Raw genomic sequence first — 17,981 nt, forward strand, 5'->3', positions numbered from 1 at the left:
CTTGGGTAGCTACTTTCAGGGAGTTAGACCTCAAAATCTCTTTATATATCAACACTGTTAAAAATATTAGAGATGACCTTTACTTGTTTTGTGTACATTGAAGCATTGAGACATACAGTGAAAAGCACTGTTTGCACCAACAGCCAACACAGTCAGAGGTTGTGCCAGAGGCAGCCCGCAAGTGCTGCTATGCTTCTGGTGCCCACGATTCGTTATCCCTAGCCTATATGGCAGGAAACTGGAGCACCTGGAGGAAACCTATGCAGTCACAGGGAGAACATGCAAACTCCTTACAAGATCACTGGTGCTGTGAAGTATTACATTAATAGACAATAGACAGTAGGTGCAGGAGTAGGCCATTTGGCCCTTCTAGCCAGCACCGCCATTCACTGTGATCATGGCTGATCATCCACAATCAGTACCCCGTTCCTGCCCTCTCCCCATATCCCTTGACCTCGCTATCTATAAGAGCTCTATCTAACTCTCTCTTGAATGCATCCAGAGACTTGGCCTCCACTGCCTTCTGGGGCAGAGCATTCCACATATCCACCACTCTCTGGGTGAAAAAGTTTTTCCGTATCTAAATGGCCTACCCCTTATTCTTAAACTGTGGCCTCTAGTTCTGGACTCAGCGGGAACATGCTTCCTGCCTCCAGTGTGTCCAATCCCTTAAATAGTCTTATATGTTTCAATCAGATTCCCTCTCATTCTTCTGAATTCCAGTCTGCTACGCCACCTTGTCATATTGCTAAGAGCCTTGGTGTACTGCTTCTTTATATTTGATCTCCTACTTTTGGCCAGGCTAAACTCCATAATCGGCTAAATTCCGCTGAGACAATGACTGAACTTGAGATATTACAGAAGAGCCACACTGTACCGTTATAATGAGTGACGCTGGCTTCCATGGGGTGCGAAATAAGAATCATAGCAGGGATTAAGTATTCAAAAGATGGAGCCTGGACCAGCGGCAATCTGGGAAAGACAAAGGAAGAGAGAGATGGGTGGTGTTGGACCACAGTCCTTATCAGTGAACATACAGAGAGCCTCCAGCATCTTGTGCTTTGCTCCAGATTCCAGCATCTACACTCTCTTGAGTCTCTGGCCAGACTAATTGGTTGGAGAAATCTTCTGCTTCATTGGCACTCCCTTGGGATCAGGCCACAGACTCATATAGCACACAGAGCTAAGCCCTTCAGCCCAACATGTCTGCACTGACCATTGACCACCCTTTTACACTATTCCAGATTCCTACCACAGTTCCTCAAATCCCCTCTCAACCTCTTTCCCCTCACCCTCAACTCATGTCCCTCTGTTCTAAGGAAAGGATTCCTACTACCTATCTTGTCCATGCCCCTCATAAATTAGTTTACCTCAGTCAGGCATACCTCTTCAACCTCACCGGCTTCCAGGAAAACAGCTTTAGTATCTCCACAAGTGAAATGTTATGTTGATGTTGTATACCATGTTGGTGAGGCCTAATCTGGAATGTTGTGCCCATTTCTGGTCACCTATCTACAGGAAATATATCAGTAAGATTGAAAGAATATGGAGATCATTTACGAGGTTGTTACCCTCACTTGAGCAGTCGAGTTAAAGGGAAAGGTTGAATAGGTTAGGACTTTATTCCCTGAAGCGTAGGAGAATGAGAGAAGATTTGATAGAGATATATAAAGTTATGAGGGGCATACGAGGGTTGAGACTAGATCTGGAGGTCATGGGTTAAGGAGAACCTGAGGGGGGGAATTCCTCCTTCAGAGGGAGGTGAGAGTGGAACGAGCTGCCAGTGGACATGGTGGATGCAGGTTCGATTTCAGCACTTACGAGAAGTTTGGATAGGTACATGGTTGGGAGAGATATGGAGGGCTGTGATGCAGGTACAGGACGAAGGGATTAAGCAGACTAATAGCTTGACCCAGAAAAGATGGGCTGAAGGGCCTGTATCTGTGTTGTAGTACTCTACAGCTTGATGGCTCTGTTAAATGCTCCATATTGCAGGCAACATGCTGGTGAATCTCCTCTGCACCTTCACCATTGCCATGAGTCCTCCCTATAATGGTGGTGACCCAAACTGTACTCAATACTACAGCCATGGCCTACACAAAGTTTCAAGTTGTAACATCTATGTTTCATGATTCTATTGTCTACTTCAGGGGTGTCAAACCTATGGCACCTGAGTTCAAGATGGTACACACAAAATCTTTCCTGGCATATGACATGCAAAGCTGTCCCACAATGCTTTAAACCCTCACACATAATTTTTAAAAATATATATTAAAAATGGTCATTACTACCAATTTTGCCCCCTTCCTTTTTTTTCCAATTTCTCAGTGCCCCAGAACCATACCAGAATCTTGTGATTCTTGAAAGATCATTACTGATGCCTCTACAATCTCTTCAACTACCTCTTTTAGAACCCTGGGATGGAGTCCAGGTGACTTATCCACCTTCAGACCTTTCAGCTGCCCAAGCACCTTCTCCTGAGTAATAGCAACTACATTCACTCTGCCCTCTGATTCTCTCATATTTCTGTGAAAGTGGAGAGAATCTTAATTAGTCAGGGCGTCAAAGGTTCTGGGCAGATGCAGGAAAATGGGATTGAGAGGGATAATAAATCAGCTACATTGGAATGGCAGAGCAGGCTCAATGGACCAAATGGCCTAATTCTATGTCTTATGGTCTTATGAAGCAGAAAAGAATTTTTACAACCTGAGAGCAGTGAGGTATTTTCTCAGATGTCTCAGATCAGCTAGGTGCAGGCTAGACACTTGTGAGAACATATGTCCTTGGATGATATGTTTTGAAATCCTCACAGACCTGGAGTGCATATTAGTCTTTGGATAGCATACAGTTACAATAAAAATTGCATTTAGAAATTCTGTTATTTTTCAATTGTCTTTTTTAAAAGATTAATATTAATGATTTTGAACAGGTTTTCTAAAATGCTTCATGTATTTCAATTAGTGTCAGTTATAATTTTGTTCATTGCAATACACTAAATAGACATAAATAAGCAACAGGAATCTTCTTTCCTTAAAAAGTTCATAATTATTGTTACTAATCTGTTAATCACTGATAATCTCTGCTCAAGCAAGAGAATCTTTCAGCAGGTTTTCGCCAATTTGGGTACATGCTCTCAAAAAGGTACTCTACCCATGCCCTAGGTAATGAAGACAAGAATCCTTTATGTATTCATCAGCACCTCATCACTGTTAATACCTGCAGGGATCCTCGAACTCATACACCGATGTCACTTTGATCCTCAATATTCCCAAAGACCCGAGCATATGTTGCACCCTATCAATCCTGCCCAGGTACAGCACGTTGTATTTAGCAGAACCAAATCCCATCTGCCATTGTTCTGTTCAGTCTAACAACTGATCAATATCTTTCTGTAACATAAGACTCACTTTCAAGAACTTTACAAATCATGTTCTCAATATTTTTTTATTTGCACATTGGCTGTCAGGTTTTATGTATAATTTTTCATAAATTGTACTGTATTTCTTTATTTCATTGTAAATATCTGGAAGAAATGAATCTCAAGACAGTGTACCTCAAGACTAAGTTAATAAATTTCACGACACATGATAATAAACATGATTCTGATTCTAATTCTGGTGATATTTGTGTACTTTGTGCATATGTCAATATTGACAAGCTTCTGCAAATGCACAGTTGAGAGCATCCTAACCTGCTGCATCACTGCATGGTACAGAAACAGCTCTCCACCAGACAGGAAGCTTTTATAATGGGTAGCCAAAACAGCCCAACGCATCACAGGCACCATTCTACCCACCATCAAGGACCTAGATACAGAAACGTGCCATTAAAAAGGCCATCAAAATCATGAAGGATCCTACTCGCCTTGCTCATGTCCCACTCTCATCAGGAAGGAAGCCAGATCGCATCCATGTCAGGACCACCAGACTCAAAAACAGTTATTGTCCCCAAGCAGTAAGGCTGACTAACACCTTCACCTCATAACTCAGCACTCCAGACCCCCAACCACCACCACTTCATCATTACTGCCAGAGTCACCTTGTGTGCAGACACTCCTGCACCTAGCGTCACTTTATGTAAATATAATCAATCTTATGTATTTATATTCAAAGCGTTTTTATTATGGTGTTCCTAATTAAATTGTGTTTTTTTGTGCTGCATCAGATCCAGAGTAACAGTTCTTTTGTTCTCCTCTATGTGTGTACTGGTAATGACATGAAACAATCTTGAATCTTGATTCTTTGATAATAAATTCAGATTGGCTTTTGACTTTTTCTTTAAGGACTCTGCTCCTCACTTTCTACAGCCCCATCATTGATCACCTTGTACACAAGTCCATAAAGAATCAGGCCATTCGGCCCATTGAGTCTGCTCTGCCATTCAATCATGGATGATTTATTATCCCCCTCAACCAGATTCTCCTGCCTTTTCCTCATGACCTTTGATGACCTGACTAATCAAGAACCTATCAAACTCTGCTTTATATACAGTATACCCAATGAGTTGGCCTTCACAGACATTTGTGGCTATGAATTCCACATATTCACCACCCTCTGGCTAAAGAAATTCCACCTCATTTCTGTTCTGAAGAGACATCCTTCTATTCTGAGGCTGTGCCTTCTGGTGCTAAACTCTTCCACTATTGGAAGCATCCTGTCCATATCCATTCTATCTAGGTCTTTCAATATTCAGTAGGCAGATTTACCTGTTGCCCAGTGTGGTTTGTAACAGTGTGCAAACGCCAGTGGAGAAGAGGCTGGTCGCCATAAACTGGTAGCCGTGCTGCCGTGCCCTCTGATTGGCTGGAAGAGCTTCGATCAGTAGCCAATGAACTATCTGGAGAAGGGCTGCCTGTGTCAGCAAATGCTGTGGAGAGAGATGAAAAGTAACCTTCAGATGAGTATGATTAAACAAACCGTGAGAGTGAATGCATACCATTGTTTCCCAAAGAAAAGACAACTAGAATCTGAAAGCAACGATGTAATCCTGAGGTCTTACAAGGCATTGGTTAGACCACACTTGAACTATTGTGAACAGTTTTAGGCCCCATATCTAAGAAAGCATGTATTAGATGCTTTAAACCAAAGGAGGTTTATAAAAATGATCCCCAGGAATGAGAGAGTTCATGTATGTGGAGCATTTGATGGTGCTGGTCCTGTAACCAATAGAGTTTAGAAGAATGAGGGGGTATCTACCAAATTTTGAAAGGCCTAAATAGAATGGATGTGGAAAGGATGTTTCCAATAGTGGGGGAGTCTAGGACCAGAGGGAACAGATAGAGTAGATGTGGAGAGGATGTTTCCTATAGTGGGGGAGTCTAGGACCAGAGGGCACAGATAGAGTGGATGTGGAGAGGATGTTTCCAATAGTGGGGGAGTCTAGGACCAGAGGGCATAGCCTCAGAGTACAAGAATGTCCCTTTAAAATAGAGATGAGGAGAACTTATTTTAGCCAGAGTGGTGAATATGTGGAATTCGTTGCCACAGATGTCTGCGGAGGCCAAGTCATTTAAAGCAGAGATTGATAAGTTCTTTATTAGTAAGGGTGTTAAAGGATACGGGCAGGAGAATGGGGTGGAGAGGGATAATAACCAGCCATGATGGAATAGAGGAGCAGACTTCTGCCTTCTTCCCAAAACCTTTGATGATCTTACTAATCAAGAACCTACTTCTGAACAGCAGCCAATCAGTGATTGAAAATGAGAGAGGGCGTAACTCACTCAGATTTGCAGATTGAGTACATAAGCCATTGATTCACAATAGTTTTCTGTTTTGAGCAACAGTCAATCACCAGTCGGAAATGATTGGCAAGAACAGATAAAAATAAGGTAGGAGCAAGCAGAGCGGCCATTGTGGGAACGGATAGTGTGGGAGTGGTTATTTGAGGCTTTAACTCTTTGAGGCTTCAGCACAGAGAGACTTGAGTCAGAGAAGGCATAAAAGCTGTAGGTAGATTATTTTCTCCCCAGTTTAGTTTTTGGTTCCTTCTTTATATTTACACAGTTTGAACAGTATGGATGTCAGGCAGGATAACTGAATGCTCCTCTTGCAAGATGCAGGAAGGCTCCCTGCCTTCAGTGTCCCTGATGACTACGCCTGCAAGAAGTGCCTCCAGCTGCAGCTTCAAGCACTCCAAGGAGCTGGATCTGGAAATGGGTGAACTCCAGATCATTCAGGAGGCTGAGAGGTTGATAGATAGGACAAATAGTTTGTTTAAACACATTAAGACATCTTTGTTGACAGTACTGACTTTGGAAGCAGCTGATAGCTAATGCACAACCTCCAGATCACAGCATCTATAAACAGCCAGCCCCCAACACTAACCATAAGCAATAACACCATTGTAATTTAAACTCCAGAATGGAGGTTAACGAGGAGGACAATTTCAATAAAGACAAGTCAGGGACCTAGGTGATGACAACGTGGGCCAAAAACAAAGTGGCAGGGTGAAGTGATACTGCATCTCCAGTACGAGATCTACAAACACTAGAGGGATATTTCACCCATTGCCCGAGTTATCACATCCTTTTTGCCTACCACGGGAGTTCTCTGGGGTTATTCTGGTAGCAGTTTACATTCCACCTCAGGCCAATGTCAAGCAGGCTTTAGATGATCTGAGCATTGGGATCAACATGCACAAAACAGTGCACCCCAATGCCTTTACCATAGTTTTGGGAGATTTTAACCAGGCCAGTCTGAAAAAATCACTAAGCAACTACCATCAGTAGATCACTTGCAATACCAGAGGAAACAACACGCTGGACCATTGCTACAGCACCATCAAGAATGCCTATCATGCTATGCCACACTCTCACTCTGGGAAGTCTGATCACCTGGCTGTACTTCTACTCCCTGAGTACAGGCAGAGACTGAAGACTGCAGCACCAGAAATGAGGACCAGGAAGGTATGGACAAGGGAAGCACAGGAACACCTACAGGACTGCTTTGAATCAGTGGACTGGACTGTATTCAGGGATTCATCTTCAAACCTGGATGAGTATGCTGCAGTTGTTACCAACTTCATTAAAACCTGTGTGGATGAGTGTGTGCCCACAAAGACTTACCGTACATTCCCAAACCAACAGCTGTGGATGAACCAGGAGGTACATCGTCTGCTGAATGCTAGATCTGTGGCATTGAAGTCTGGCGACCCAGGCCTGTACCAGAAAACAAGGTGTGATTTGTGGAGGGCTATTTCAAGGGTAAAGAGACAATTTTGAATGAAGTTGGAGGTGACATCGGATGCATGAGAACTCTGGCAGGGTCTGCAAGACATTACTTCCTACAAAGCGAAACTCAATAGCATGAATGGCAACGATGTTTCACTACCAGATGAACTCAACGCCTTCTATGCACACTTTGAAAGGAAGAACACAACTACAGCTGTGAAGATCCCTGCTGCACCTGATGACCCTGTGATCTCTGTCTCAGAGGCCGATGTCAGGCTGTCTTTAGAGTGAACCCTCACAAGGTGGAAGGTCCCAATGGAGTACCTGGTAAGGCTCTGAAAACCTGTGCAAACCATCTAGTGGGAGTATTCAAGGACATTTTCAACCTCTCACTGCTACAGGTGCAAGTTCCCACTTGCTTCAAAAAGGCAACAATTATACCAGTGTCAAAGAAGAATAATGTGGGCTGCCTTAATGACTATTGCCCGGTAGCACCCACATTGACAGTGATGAAATGCTTTGAGAGGTTGGTCATGACTAGACTGAACTCCTGTCTCAGCAAAGACCTGGACCCATTGCAATTTGCCTATCGTCAAAATAGGTCAACGGCAGATGCAATCTCAATGGTTCTCCACACGGCTTTAGACCACCTGGACAACACAAACACCTACATCAGGATGCTGTTCATCGACTATAGCTCAGCATTTAATACCATCATTCCCACAAAACCTGATTGAGAAGTTGCAGAACCTGGGCCTCTGTACCTCCCTCTGTAATTGGCCTGGTACTCAATGTCAGTAAGACGAAAGAGCTGATTGTGGACTTCCGGAAGGGTAAGACAAAGGAACACATACCAATCCTCATAGAGGGATCAGAAGTGGAGAGAGTGAGCAGCTTCAAGTTCCCGGGTGTCAAGATCTCTGAGGATCTAACCTGGCCCCAACATATTGATGTAGTTATAAAGAAGGCAAGGCAGCAGCTATACTTTATTAGGAGTTTGAAAAGATTTGGCATGTCAAGAAATACATTCAAAAACTTCCATAGTTGTACCGTGGAGAGCATTCTGACAGGCTGCATCACTGTCTGGTATGGGGGTGGGTTACTGCACAGGACTGAAAGAAACTGCAGAAGGTTATAAATCTAGTCAGCTCCATCTTGGGCACTAGCCTGCAAAGTACCCAGGACATCTTCAGGGAGCGGTGTCTCAGAAAGGCAGCATCTATTATTAAGGACCTCCAGCACCCTTTTCTCACTGTTACCATCAGGTAGGAGGTACAGAAGCCTGAAGGCACACACTCAGTGATTCAAGAACAGCTTCTTCCCTTCTGCCACCTGATTCCTCAATGGAGATTGAATCTTTGGACACTACCTCACTTTTTTTTTAATATACTGTATTTCTGTTTTTGCATTTTTTTAATCTACTCAATATATGTAATTGATTTACTTGTTTATTAATTATTATTTGTAAAATTTAATTTATTTATTTATTTTCTCTGCTCGATTATGTATTGCATTGAATGGCTGCTGCCATGTTAACGAATTTCACATCACATGCTAGTGATAATAGACCTGATTTTGATTCTGGTAATCCATGTATGGAGCCAAAAGAGACTGGGGAGATCTTAAATGGATTTACCCAGAAAACAGTCACAGAGTCTGTAGATATGAGGCAAAGCAGCGGTGAAGTCATGGACCCCATACAGATTATGGGGGAGGAGGCGTTTGCTGTCTTTGGGTGGATAAATCCCCAGGTGTTCCTTCAGATCCAGTGGAGGTAAGTGCAGAAATTGCAGGGGCCCTAGCAGAGACATTTAAATCATCCTTAGTGGTAGATGAGGTACTGGAAGATTAGAGGATGGCTAATGTTGTTCTGCTGTTGGAGACAGGTTTTTCAAGGAAGTTATCAGGAAAGTCGATGAAGGCAAGACTGTGGAAGTTGCCTACATGAACTTTAGCAAGGCACTTGACAAAATCCCGCATGGAAGTTTGGTCAAGAAGGTTCAGTCACTTTGCATTCAGATGAGGTAATAAATTGAATTGGACACTGGCTTTTTGGGAGAAGCCAGAGAGTGGTAGTAGATGCTTGCCTCTCTGAATGGATAAAGTGGTTAACTGGATCAGCAAATTCGCAGATGACACCAAGACTGGGTGTGTAATGAACAGCGAGGAAGAACATTATGGCTTGTAGCGGGATCTGACCAGCTGGAAAAATGGGCTGAAAATGGCAGATGGAATTTAATGCAGACAAGTGTGAGGTGTTGTGCTTTGGTAGGACCTGCCAGGGTAGGTCCTAATCAATGAAAGGTACAGCATCGAGGAGTGTGGTAAAACAAAGGAGTCTGGGTATACAGGTCCATCATCCATTGAAAGTGACAGCACAGGTAGAGAGGGTCACAAGGAAAGCTTTTGGCACATTGACCTTCCTAAATCAATGTATTGAGTACAGGAGATTGGATGTTATGTTGAAATTGTATAAGACATTGGTGAGACCTGATTAGGGTTACTGTGTGGAGTTTTGGTCACCTACCTGCAGGAAAAATGTAAATAAGGTTGTCAGAACTGTAGGACTTGAGTTATAAGGGAAAAAATGAATAGGTTAGTACACCACACTTGGAGTATTGTGTGCAGTTTTGGGTTCTTTATTTTAAAAAAGATATATGGACATTGGTGAGGGTTCAGAGAAGATTCATGAGAATGATTCCAGGAATGAAAGGGTTCCTGTAAGAGGAACGTCTGGCAGCTCTTGGGCTGTATTCCCTGGAGTTCAGGAGAATGAGGGATCTCATAGAAACATTCCGAATGTTAAAAGGCCTGAACAGTTTAGATATGGCAAAGTTATTTCCCATGGTCGGTGAGTCTAGGACAGGAGGACACAACTTCAGGAGTGAAGGATGTTCATTTAGGACAGAGATGCAGAGAAATTACTTTAGTCAGGGGGTGGTAAATCTGTGTTGGCACGTGGCCTAGTGGGCAAGGCATCAGACTAGTAACCTGAAAGTCACTGGTTCGAGCCTCAGTTGAGGCAGCGTGTTTGTGTCCTTGAGCAAGGCACTTAACAACACATTGCTCTGCGACATCACCGGTGCCAAGCTGCACGGGTCCTAGTGCCCTTCCCTTGGACAACATCGGTGGTGTGGAGAGGGGAAGGCCTGCAGCTTGGGCAACTGCCGGTCTCCCATACAACCCTGCCCAGGCCTGCACCCTGGAAACTCCAGGCGCAGATCCATGGTCCCTCGAGACCGACGGATGCCACCATGGTAAATCTGTGGCATTTGTTGCCATGAGTGGATGTGGAGACCAAGTCATTGGGTGTATTTAAGGCAGAGATACAAACGTTTGTAGATAGGTTCTTGATTAGCTGGGCATCAAAGGGTATATGGTAAAACCAGGGGAGTGGGGATGACTGGAAGAATTGGATCAGCCCTGATTGAATGGTGGAGTAGACTCGATGGGCTGAATGGCCTACTTCTGCTCCTCTCTCTTATGGTCTTAATTCCTTGGAACGTAGAAAATTGAGGAGAGATTTGATAGTATACAAGATAATGAGAGGCATAGATAGGGTAAATACAAGCAGGCTTTTTCCACTGAGGTTGGGTGGGAGTACAACTAGAGATCATGGTTTAAGGGGAATATGAGGGGAAAAGTCTTCACTCAGAGGGCAGTGAGAGTGTGGAATGAGCTGCTAGCACAACTAGGAGATATGATTTCAATTTCAATCCATGAACACATCACTTTTTTTCCTTTCTTTTTTCATTAATTAATTTATATATATATATGGAAAAAGTTTTGAACCCTTTGCAGTTATCTGGTTTTCTGCATTAATCATAAAACACTCACTCATAAAATCACTCATAAAACATGGTCTGATCTCATCTAAGTCACAATAATAGACAAACATAATCTGCCTAAACTAATAACACACAAACAATTGTACATCTTCTCGTCAATACTGAGTACACCACTTAAACAATCACAATCTAGGTTCAAAAAAGTACGTGAACCTTTGGGGTCATGCCTTCGACAAAAGCTATGTGGAGTCAGGTGTTCCAGTCAATGAGATGAGATTGGAGGTGTGCGTCGTAGAGGTGCCCTGCCCTATAAAAAACGCACATAAAGTCAGGTAACTGACAGAACCTCCTCTTCTCAAGAAACTGGAAAAGGCGACAAAAACATTTATAAAGGACTGACTGCTCATCAGTCCACAGTAAGAGAAATTATCTACAAATGGAGGAAATTCAGTACTGTTACTACTCTCCCGAGGAGTGGGTGTCCCGCAAAGATCACACCAAGAGCAAAGCAGAAGGGGATGGAAGAGAACCCAGGAGTAAGAACAAAAGACCTGCAGAGATCTGTGGACAATCAGGAGAAAATCTGAACAAGAATGGTGTTCATGGAAGGACACCACAGAGGAAACCACTGTTCTCAAAAAAAACATTGCCGTACAGCTCAAGTCTGCAAAAGACCATTTTTATTTTCCACAGTGCTTCTGGGACCGTGTTCTGTGGACAGATGAGAATAAAGGTTTAGAGGATGCAATTGTTTAAAGAATTGTACAAAGGCAGACCATTATCAGAACTAAGTATCTGCGCTGATTTTGTTCATTTACAATTAATCACAGGAACATGGCAGCATACACTGGATGAATTTCTCCATTGATAACTGTTAGAAACTAATACATTGTTTTATAGTTCTGTAGAGGTTTTGTTCTTATTTTCTTTATTTCATTTAAATACATAAATTCTTACTCAGTTAAATGTAATTTGTCTTTTTTATGCTTTTTAACTATTTCCATGAAACTTTGGCTAATTGGGGCAGTCGCTTAATTGGACCAAAATGTACTGGTCCCAATGTGATAAACTTGTAATAAACCTGATTCTGATTCTAACTGAGGTCAGGGCTTTATTCACTGGGGCATAGGAGAATGAGGGAAGATCTTACAGAGGTATACCAAATTATGAGGTTACAGAGTGAATGTATGTAGGCTTTTCTCCTCGGGTTGGGTGAGACTAGAAATAGGTGAGGGGCAAAAGTTAAATATTTACAGGGATGTTGCTGGGACTTGAGGACTGGAGTTATAGAAAAAGGTTAAATAGGTTAGGACTTTATTCAGTGGAGCTTAAGAGAATGAGGGGAGATCTACAATGAGAGGTATACTAAATTATGAGGATATAAGTAAGGTAAATGCATACAGACCTTTTCCATCGAGGTTGGGTGAGACTAGAACTAGAGGTCATGGGTCAAGGGTGAAAGGTGAAGTGTTTAAGGGGAACATGAGGTAGAATCTCTTCACTCAAAGTGGGGGTTAGAGTGTGGAATGAACAGCCAGTGGAAGTGGTGGATGTGGTTTTGATTTCAACATTTAAGAGAAAATCGTATAGGTACATGGATGGGAGGGGTATGGAGGGCTATGGTCCAGATGTAGCTTGAGGCTACTATGCAGAGTAACAGTCCTGCATGGATTAGAAGGGCCAAAGAGCCCGTTTCTGTGCTGTAGTGCTCAATGACTCTATGACAAGGCATTCCAACATTCCTTGCTGACTCTAGCTAAGCATTAAGTTAAATGCCAGTCAGTAATTGCAGGTTAAATTTTTACAGACTTCCCCAGCAGCACAGTAACGACTCCTCGGGAAAGTGTGAATGCAAAGGAAGTGGGTGGCTCTGCCGCACAGGAGGGAAGGCAAAGGAGTGGGAGAGCTATAGCGACAGGGGATTCGATTGTAGATAGGCGTTTCTGTGGCCGCAAACGAGACTCTAGGATGGTATGTTGCCTCCATGGTGCAAGAGTCAAGGATGTCTCTGAGCAGCTGCAGGACATTCTGGAATGGGAGGGTGAACAGCCAGTGGTCATGGTGCACATAGGTACCAATGATATAGGTAAAAAAATGGGATGAGATCCTACAAGGTGAATTTAGGGAGTTAGGAGATAAACTAAAAAGTAGGACCATAAAGGTAATTACTATCAGTGTCACATGTTAGTCAGAGTAGAAATAGGAGAATATTTCAGATGAATACGTGGCTTGAAAAATGGTGCAAGGGGGAGGGATTCAAATTTCTGGGGCATTGGAACCAGTTCTGGGGGAGATGGGACCGGTATAAACAGGATGGTCTGCACCTGGGCTGGACTGGAACCAATGTCCTAGAGGGAACATTTGCTACTGCTGTTCAGGAGGCTTTAAACTAATGTGGCAGGGGGATGGGAACAAGTGCAGAGAGACAGAGGGGTGTAAAATGAGGGTAGAAGCAAAAAGTAGTAAGGTGAAAAGTAAAAGTGGCAGGCAGGCAAATCCAGGGCAAAAAGCAAAAAGAGCGGCTTTTCAACATAATTGTATAAGGGCTAAGAATGTTGTAAAAACAAGCCTGAAGGCTTTGTGTGTCAATGCGAGGAGCATTCGTAACAAAGTGGATGAATTGAATGTGCAGATAGTTATTAATGAATATGATATAGTTGGGATCACAGAGACATGGCTCCAGGGTGACCAAGGATGGGAGCTCAACATCCAGGGATATTCAATATTCAGGAGGGATAGACAGGAAAGAAAAGGAGGTGGGGTAGCATTGCTGGTTAGAGAGGAGAATAACGCAATAGAAAGAAAGGACATTAGCCTGGAGGATGTGGAATTGATATAGGTAGAGCTGCATAACACTAAGGGGCAGAAAACGCTGGTGGGAGTTGTGTACAGGCCACCTAACAGTAGTAGTGAGGTTGGGGATGGCATTAAACAGGAAATTAGAAATGTGTGCAATAAAGAAACAGTAGTTATAATGGGTGACTTCAAGCTACATATAGATTGGGTGAACCAAACTGGTAAGGGTGCTGAGGAAGAGAATTTCTTGGAACGTATACTGGATGGTTTTCTGAACCAACATGTGGAGGAACCAACTAGAGAGCAGGCCGTTCTAGATTGGGTATTGAGCAATGAGGAAGGTTTAGTTAGCAATCTTGTCATGCGAGGCCCCTTGGGTAAGAGTGACCATAATATGGTGGAATTCTTCATTAAGATAGAGAGTGACATAGTTAATTCAGACACAAAGGTTCTGAACTTAAACAAGGGTAACTTTGAAGATATGAGATGTGAATTAGCTAAGATAGACTGGCAAATGATACTTAAAGGGTTGATGGTGGATATACAATGGCAAGCATTTAAAGATCACATGGATGAACTACAACAATTGTTCATCCCAGTTTGGCAAAAGAATAAACCAGGGAAGGTAGTGCACCCATGGCTGACAAGGGAAATTAAGGATAGTATCAAGTCCAAAGAAGAAACATATAAATTAGCAAGAAGAAGCGGCACACCTGAGGACTGGGAGAAATTCAGAGACCAGCAGAAGAGGACAAAGGGCTTAATTAGGAAAGGGAAAAAAGATTATGAGAGAAAGTTGGCAGGGAACATAAAAACTGACTGTAAAAGCTTTTATAGATATGTGAAAAGAAAAAGATTGGTCAAGACAAATGTAGGTCCTTTACAGTCAGAAACTGGTGAATTGATCATAGGGAACAAAGACATGGCAGACCAATTGAATAACTACTTTGGTTCTGTCTTCACTAAGGAGGACATAAATAATCTTCCGGAAATAGTAAGGGACCGATGGTCTAGTGAAATGGAGGAACTGAGGGAAATACATGTTAGTAGGGAAGTGGTGTTAGGTAAATTGAAGGGATTAAAGGCAGATAAATCCCCAGGGCCAGATGGTCTGCCTCCCAGAGTGCTTAAGGAAGTAGCCCAAGAAATAGTGGATGCATTAGTGATAATTTTTCAAAACTCCTTAGATTCTGGATTAGTTCCTGAGGATTGGAGGGTGGCTAATGTAACCCCACTTTTTAAAAAAGCAGGGAGAGAGAAACCGGGGAATTATAGACCAGTGAGTCTGACACCAGTGGTAGGGAAAATGCTAGAGTCGGTTATCAAAGATGTGATAACAGCACAATTGGAAAGAGGTGAAATCATCGGACAAAGTCAGCATGGATTTGTGAAAGGAAAATCATGTCTGATGAATCTTATAGCATTTTTTGAAGATGTAACTAGTAGAGTGGATAGGGGAGAGCCAGTGGATGTGGTATATTTAGATTTTCAAAAGGCTCTTGACAAGGTCCCACACAGGAGATTAGTGTACAAACTTAAAGCACACGGTATTGGGGGTATGGTATTGATATGGATAGAGAATTGGTTGGCAGACAGGAAGCAAAGAGTGGGAGTAAATGGGACTTTTTCAGAATAGCAGGCAGTGACTTGGATAGGTTAGGTGAGTGGGCAAATTCATGGCAGATGCAATTTAATGTGGATAAATGTGAGGTTATCCACTTCGGTTGCAAGAACAGGGAAACAGATTATTATCTGAACGGTGGCCAATTAAGAAAAGGGGAGATGCAACAAGACCTGGGTGTCATTGTACACCAATCATTGAAGGTGGGCATGCAGGTACAGCAGGCGGTGAAAAAGGCAAATGGTATGGTGGCATTCATAGCAAAAGGATTTGAGTACAGGAGCAGGGAGGTTCTACTGCAGTTGTACAAGGCCTTGGTGAGACCGCACCTAGAATATTGTGTGCAGTTTTGGTCCCCTAATCTGAGGAAAGACATTCTTGCCATAGAGGGAGTACAGAGAAAGTTCACCAGATTGATTCCTGGGATGGCAGGACTTTCATATGAAGAAAGACTGATTAGGCTTATACTCCCTGGAATTTAGAAGATTGAGGAGGGATCTTATTGAAACGTAAAAAATTCTAAAGGGATTGGACAGGCTAGATGCAGGAAGATTGTTCCCGATGTTGGGGAAGTCCAGAACGAGGGGTTACAGTTTAAGGATAAAGGGGAAGCCTTTTAGGACCGAGATGAGGAAAAACTTCTTCACACAGAGAGTGGTGAATCTGTGGAATTCTCTGCCACAGGAAACATTTGAGGCCTGTTCAATGGCTATATTTAAGAGGAAGTTAGATATGGCTAAAGGGATCAGAGGGTATGGAGAGAAAGCAGGTACAGGGTTTTGAGTTTGGATGATCAGCCATGATCATACCGAATGGTCGTGCAGGCTCAAAGGGCCAAATGGCCTACTCCTGCACTTATTTTCTATGTTTCTATGAAACAGGTATCCTCTCCGTTAAAAACACAACCTATATATAACAGCTTCAATATAAAAGAAAAGCTATCAAAGTTCAAAATTCAAAGTTAATTTGTTACCAATGTGCTTATATTTACTGCCCTGAGTGAGATTCATCTTCTTGCAGGCATTTACAGGAAAATAAATACAATAGATTAATACTAAATGGTGTGAGGCATTGTGAGAACATTGAATGAAGGAATAAGCTTTAAGGACAATCTTAGTTGGTGAAAAGGTTATAGAATTCACAACATGGAGAAAAGCCCTTTAGCCCATCGAATCTGTGCTGACGTTAGCTCCAATGTTATTTTTAAGCTCTACACATGGCCATTCACTCTTCCCAGATTCTCTTACTCACTATTACCCCAGGTCGGCAATTAACAGCAGCCAATTAAGTTTAAAGTTCAAAGCTGGTTTATTATTAAAGCAAGTATATGTCACCACATACTACCTTGAGATTTATCTTTTTGCAGGCATTTACAGGAAAATAAGAAATAAAATAAAATTTACGAAAAACTTGTCCTGAAGAAGGGTCTCAGCCCGAACTGTCGATTGTTTATTCACTTCCATAGACTGGCAAACAACCAATGTGCAGGAAGAGAAATCGCGCAAATAATAAAAGTAAATTAACACAACAATCCATCTACCCATGGGATGTGGGAGAAAAGCTGGAAGATGTGAGGAGGGAGGGATGGGATGTAAACTCCAGATAGACAGCGCTGGAACCCATGTTGTTGGAGTGGTGAGGCAACAGCCCTACCACCTGAGCCACTCCTTTCAACGGAAAGTCCAGTTTAGGAACTCAGTAGACTCATACATCTCAGAATCTGGCCCTTTGGCCCATCCAGTCCATGCTAAACTATTGTACTGCTCAGTGTCATTGACCTGCTCTCCACACCCCTCCTGTCCATATACCTATTCAACCTTCTCTTAAATATTGCATTCGAACACATCCACCAATTCCACTGGCAGCTTGTTCCACACCCTCACCACCCTCTGAGTGCAGAGGCTCCCCTTTAATCCAAATTGAGGGTAAATCGATAGGAATGTACGATGCCTGTGGTTTTTCTTGCTCAATTCTTACATACCTGCACTGCAAACAAGGCACTAAATATCCAGGGAGGTTGTTGGTGTAATGGGTAGCGAGCGATCACTGGTTTCCTGGCCGGGCTTTGCTCTGAGCTCTGAGTGTCCTCCATTACACCCAGTGATCATCGGTCCGCTTCCACAGACGATGTTTGAGCTGGCCAACGTACCTCAGATACACACAGGCCTGGGCTTGAGCAGAAAAGAGAGGGAGAGAGGACAAGGGGTGAGAGATGACTTTGCTGATCTTCTGGGCAGCGTTATACACTCTGAGTTACCTTTGCACCCTTTGTGTGGGATAAGACACAAATAAATTTACCATTAACCTGGGTGATCTGACTGGGTAATCTAAACTCGTTTCATTTTTCACTGAAGATTGAGACTTCTCTGCTTTTCTCTGGGCAGTCTGCTTAACTATATCAAGATTACAGTCCTAGTAAGCACTAGACAGCCTGATTAACTATATCACATTGTCCCCATCTCAGTTCTGTTGTTAATTTACTTTTCTTATCATGCTTCTTAACATTATCTGCCAGTCTGCAATTGGATGGGAAATGCTGGGGAGAAGGTCAGTAATTGCAAGATACTTGTCACAGAAAGATGCTTTTGGTCAGGGTCCGTTACATCAC

At 42.8% G+C, this 17,981-nt stretch overlaps 1 protein-coding gene across 1 annotated transcript in view; it reads right to left on the bottom strand.

Annotated features, from left to right (window-relative positions):
* Nucleotides 1-17,639, bottom strand: part of LOC132392143 (solute carrier family 23 member 3-like) — a 30,071-nt gene extending 12,432 nt beyond the window's left edge. Inside the window, exons 1-4 of the mRNA XM_059965992.1 lie at nucleotides 17,355-17,639; nucleotides 7,064-7,156; nucleotides 4,706-4,866; nucleotides 878-972 (exon numbers count right to left, since the gene is read on the bottom strand). Coding sequence (XP_059821975.1) covers nucleotides 878-972; nucleotides 4,706-4,866; nucleotides 7,064-7,156; nucleotides 17,355-17,465 — 460 coding nt within the window. The 5' untranslated portion in view covers nucleotides 17,466-17,639. The remainder of the gene's footprint in view (nucleotides 1-877; nucleotides 973-4,705; nucleotides 4,867-7,063; nucleotides 7,157-17,354) is intronic.
* Nucleotides 17,640-17,981: the final 342 nt, after the last annotated feature.

The sequence above is a fragment of the Hypanus sabinus genome, chromosome 4, assembly GCF_030144855.1.
Source record: "Hypanus sabinus isolate sHypSab1 chromosome 4, sHypSab1.hap1, whole genome shotgun sequence".
NCBI lineage: Eukaryota > Metazoa > Chordata > Chondrichthyes > Myliobatiformes > Dasyatidae > Hypanus > Hypanus sabinus.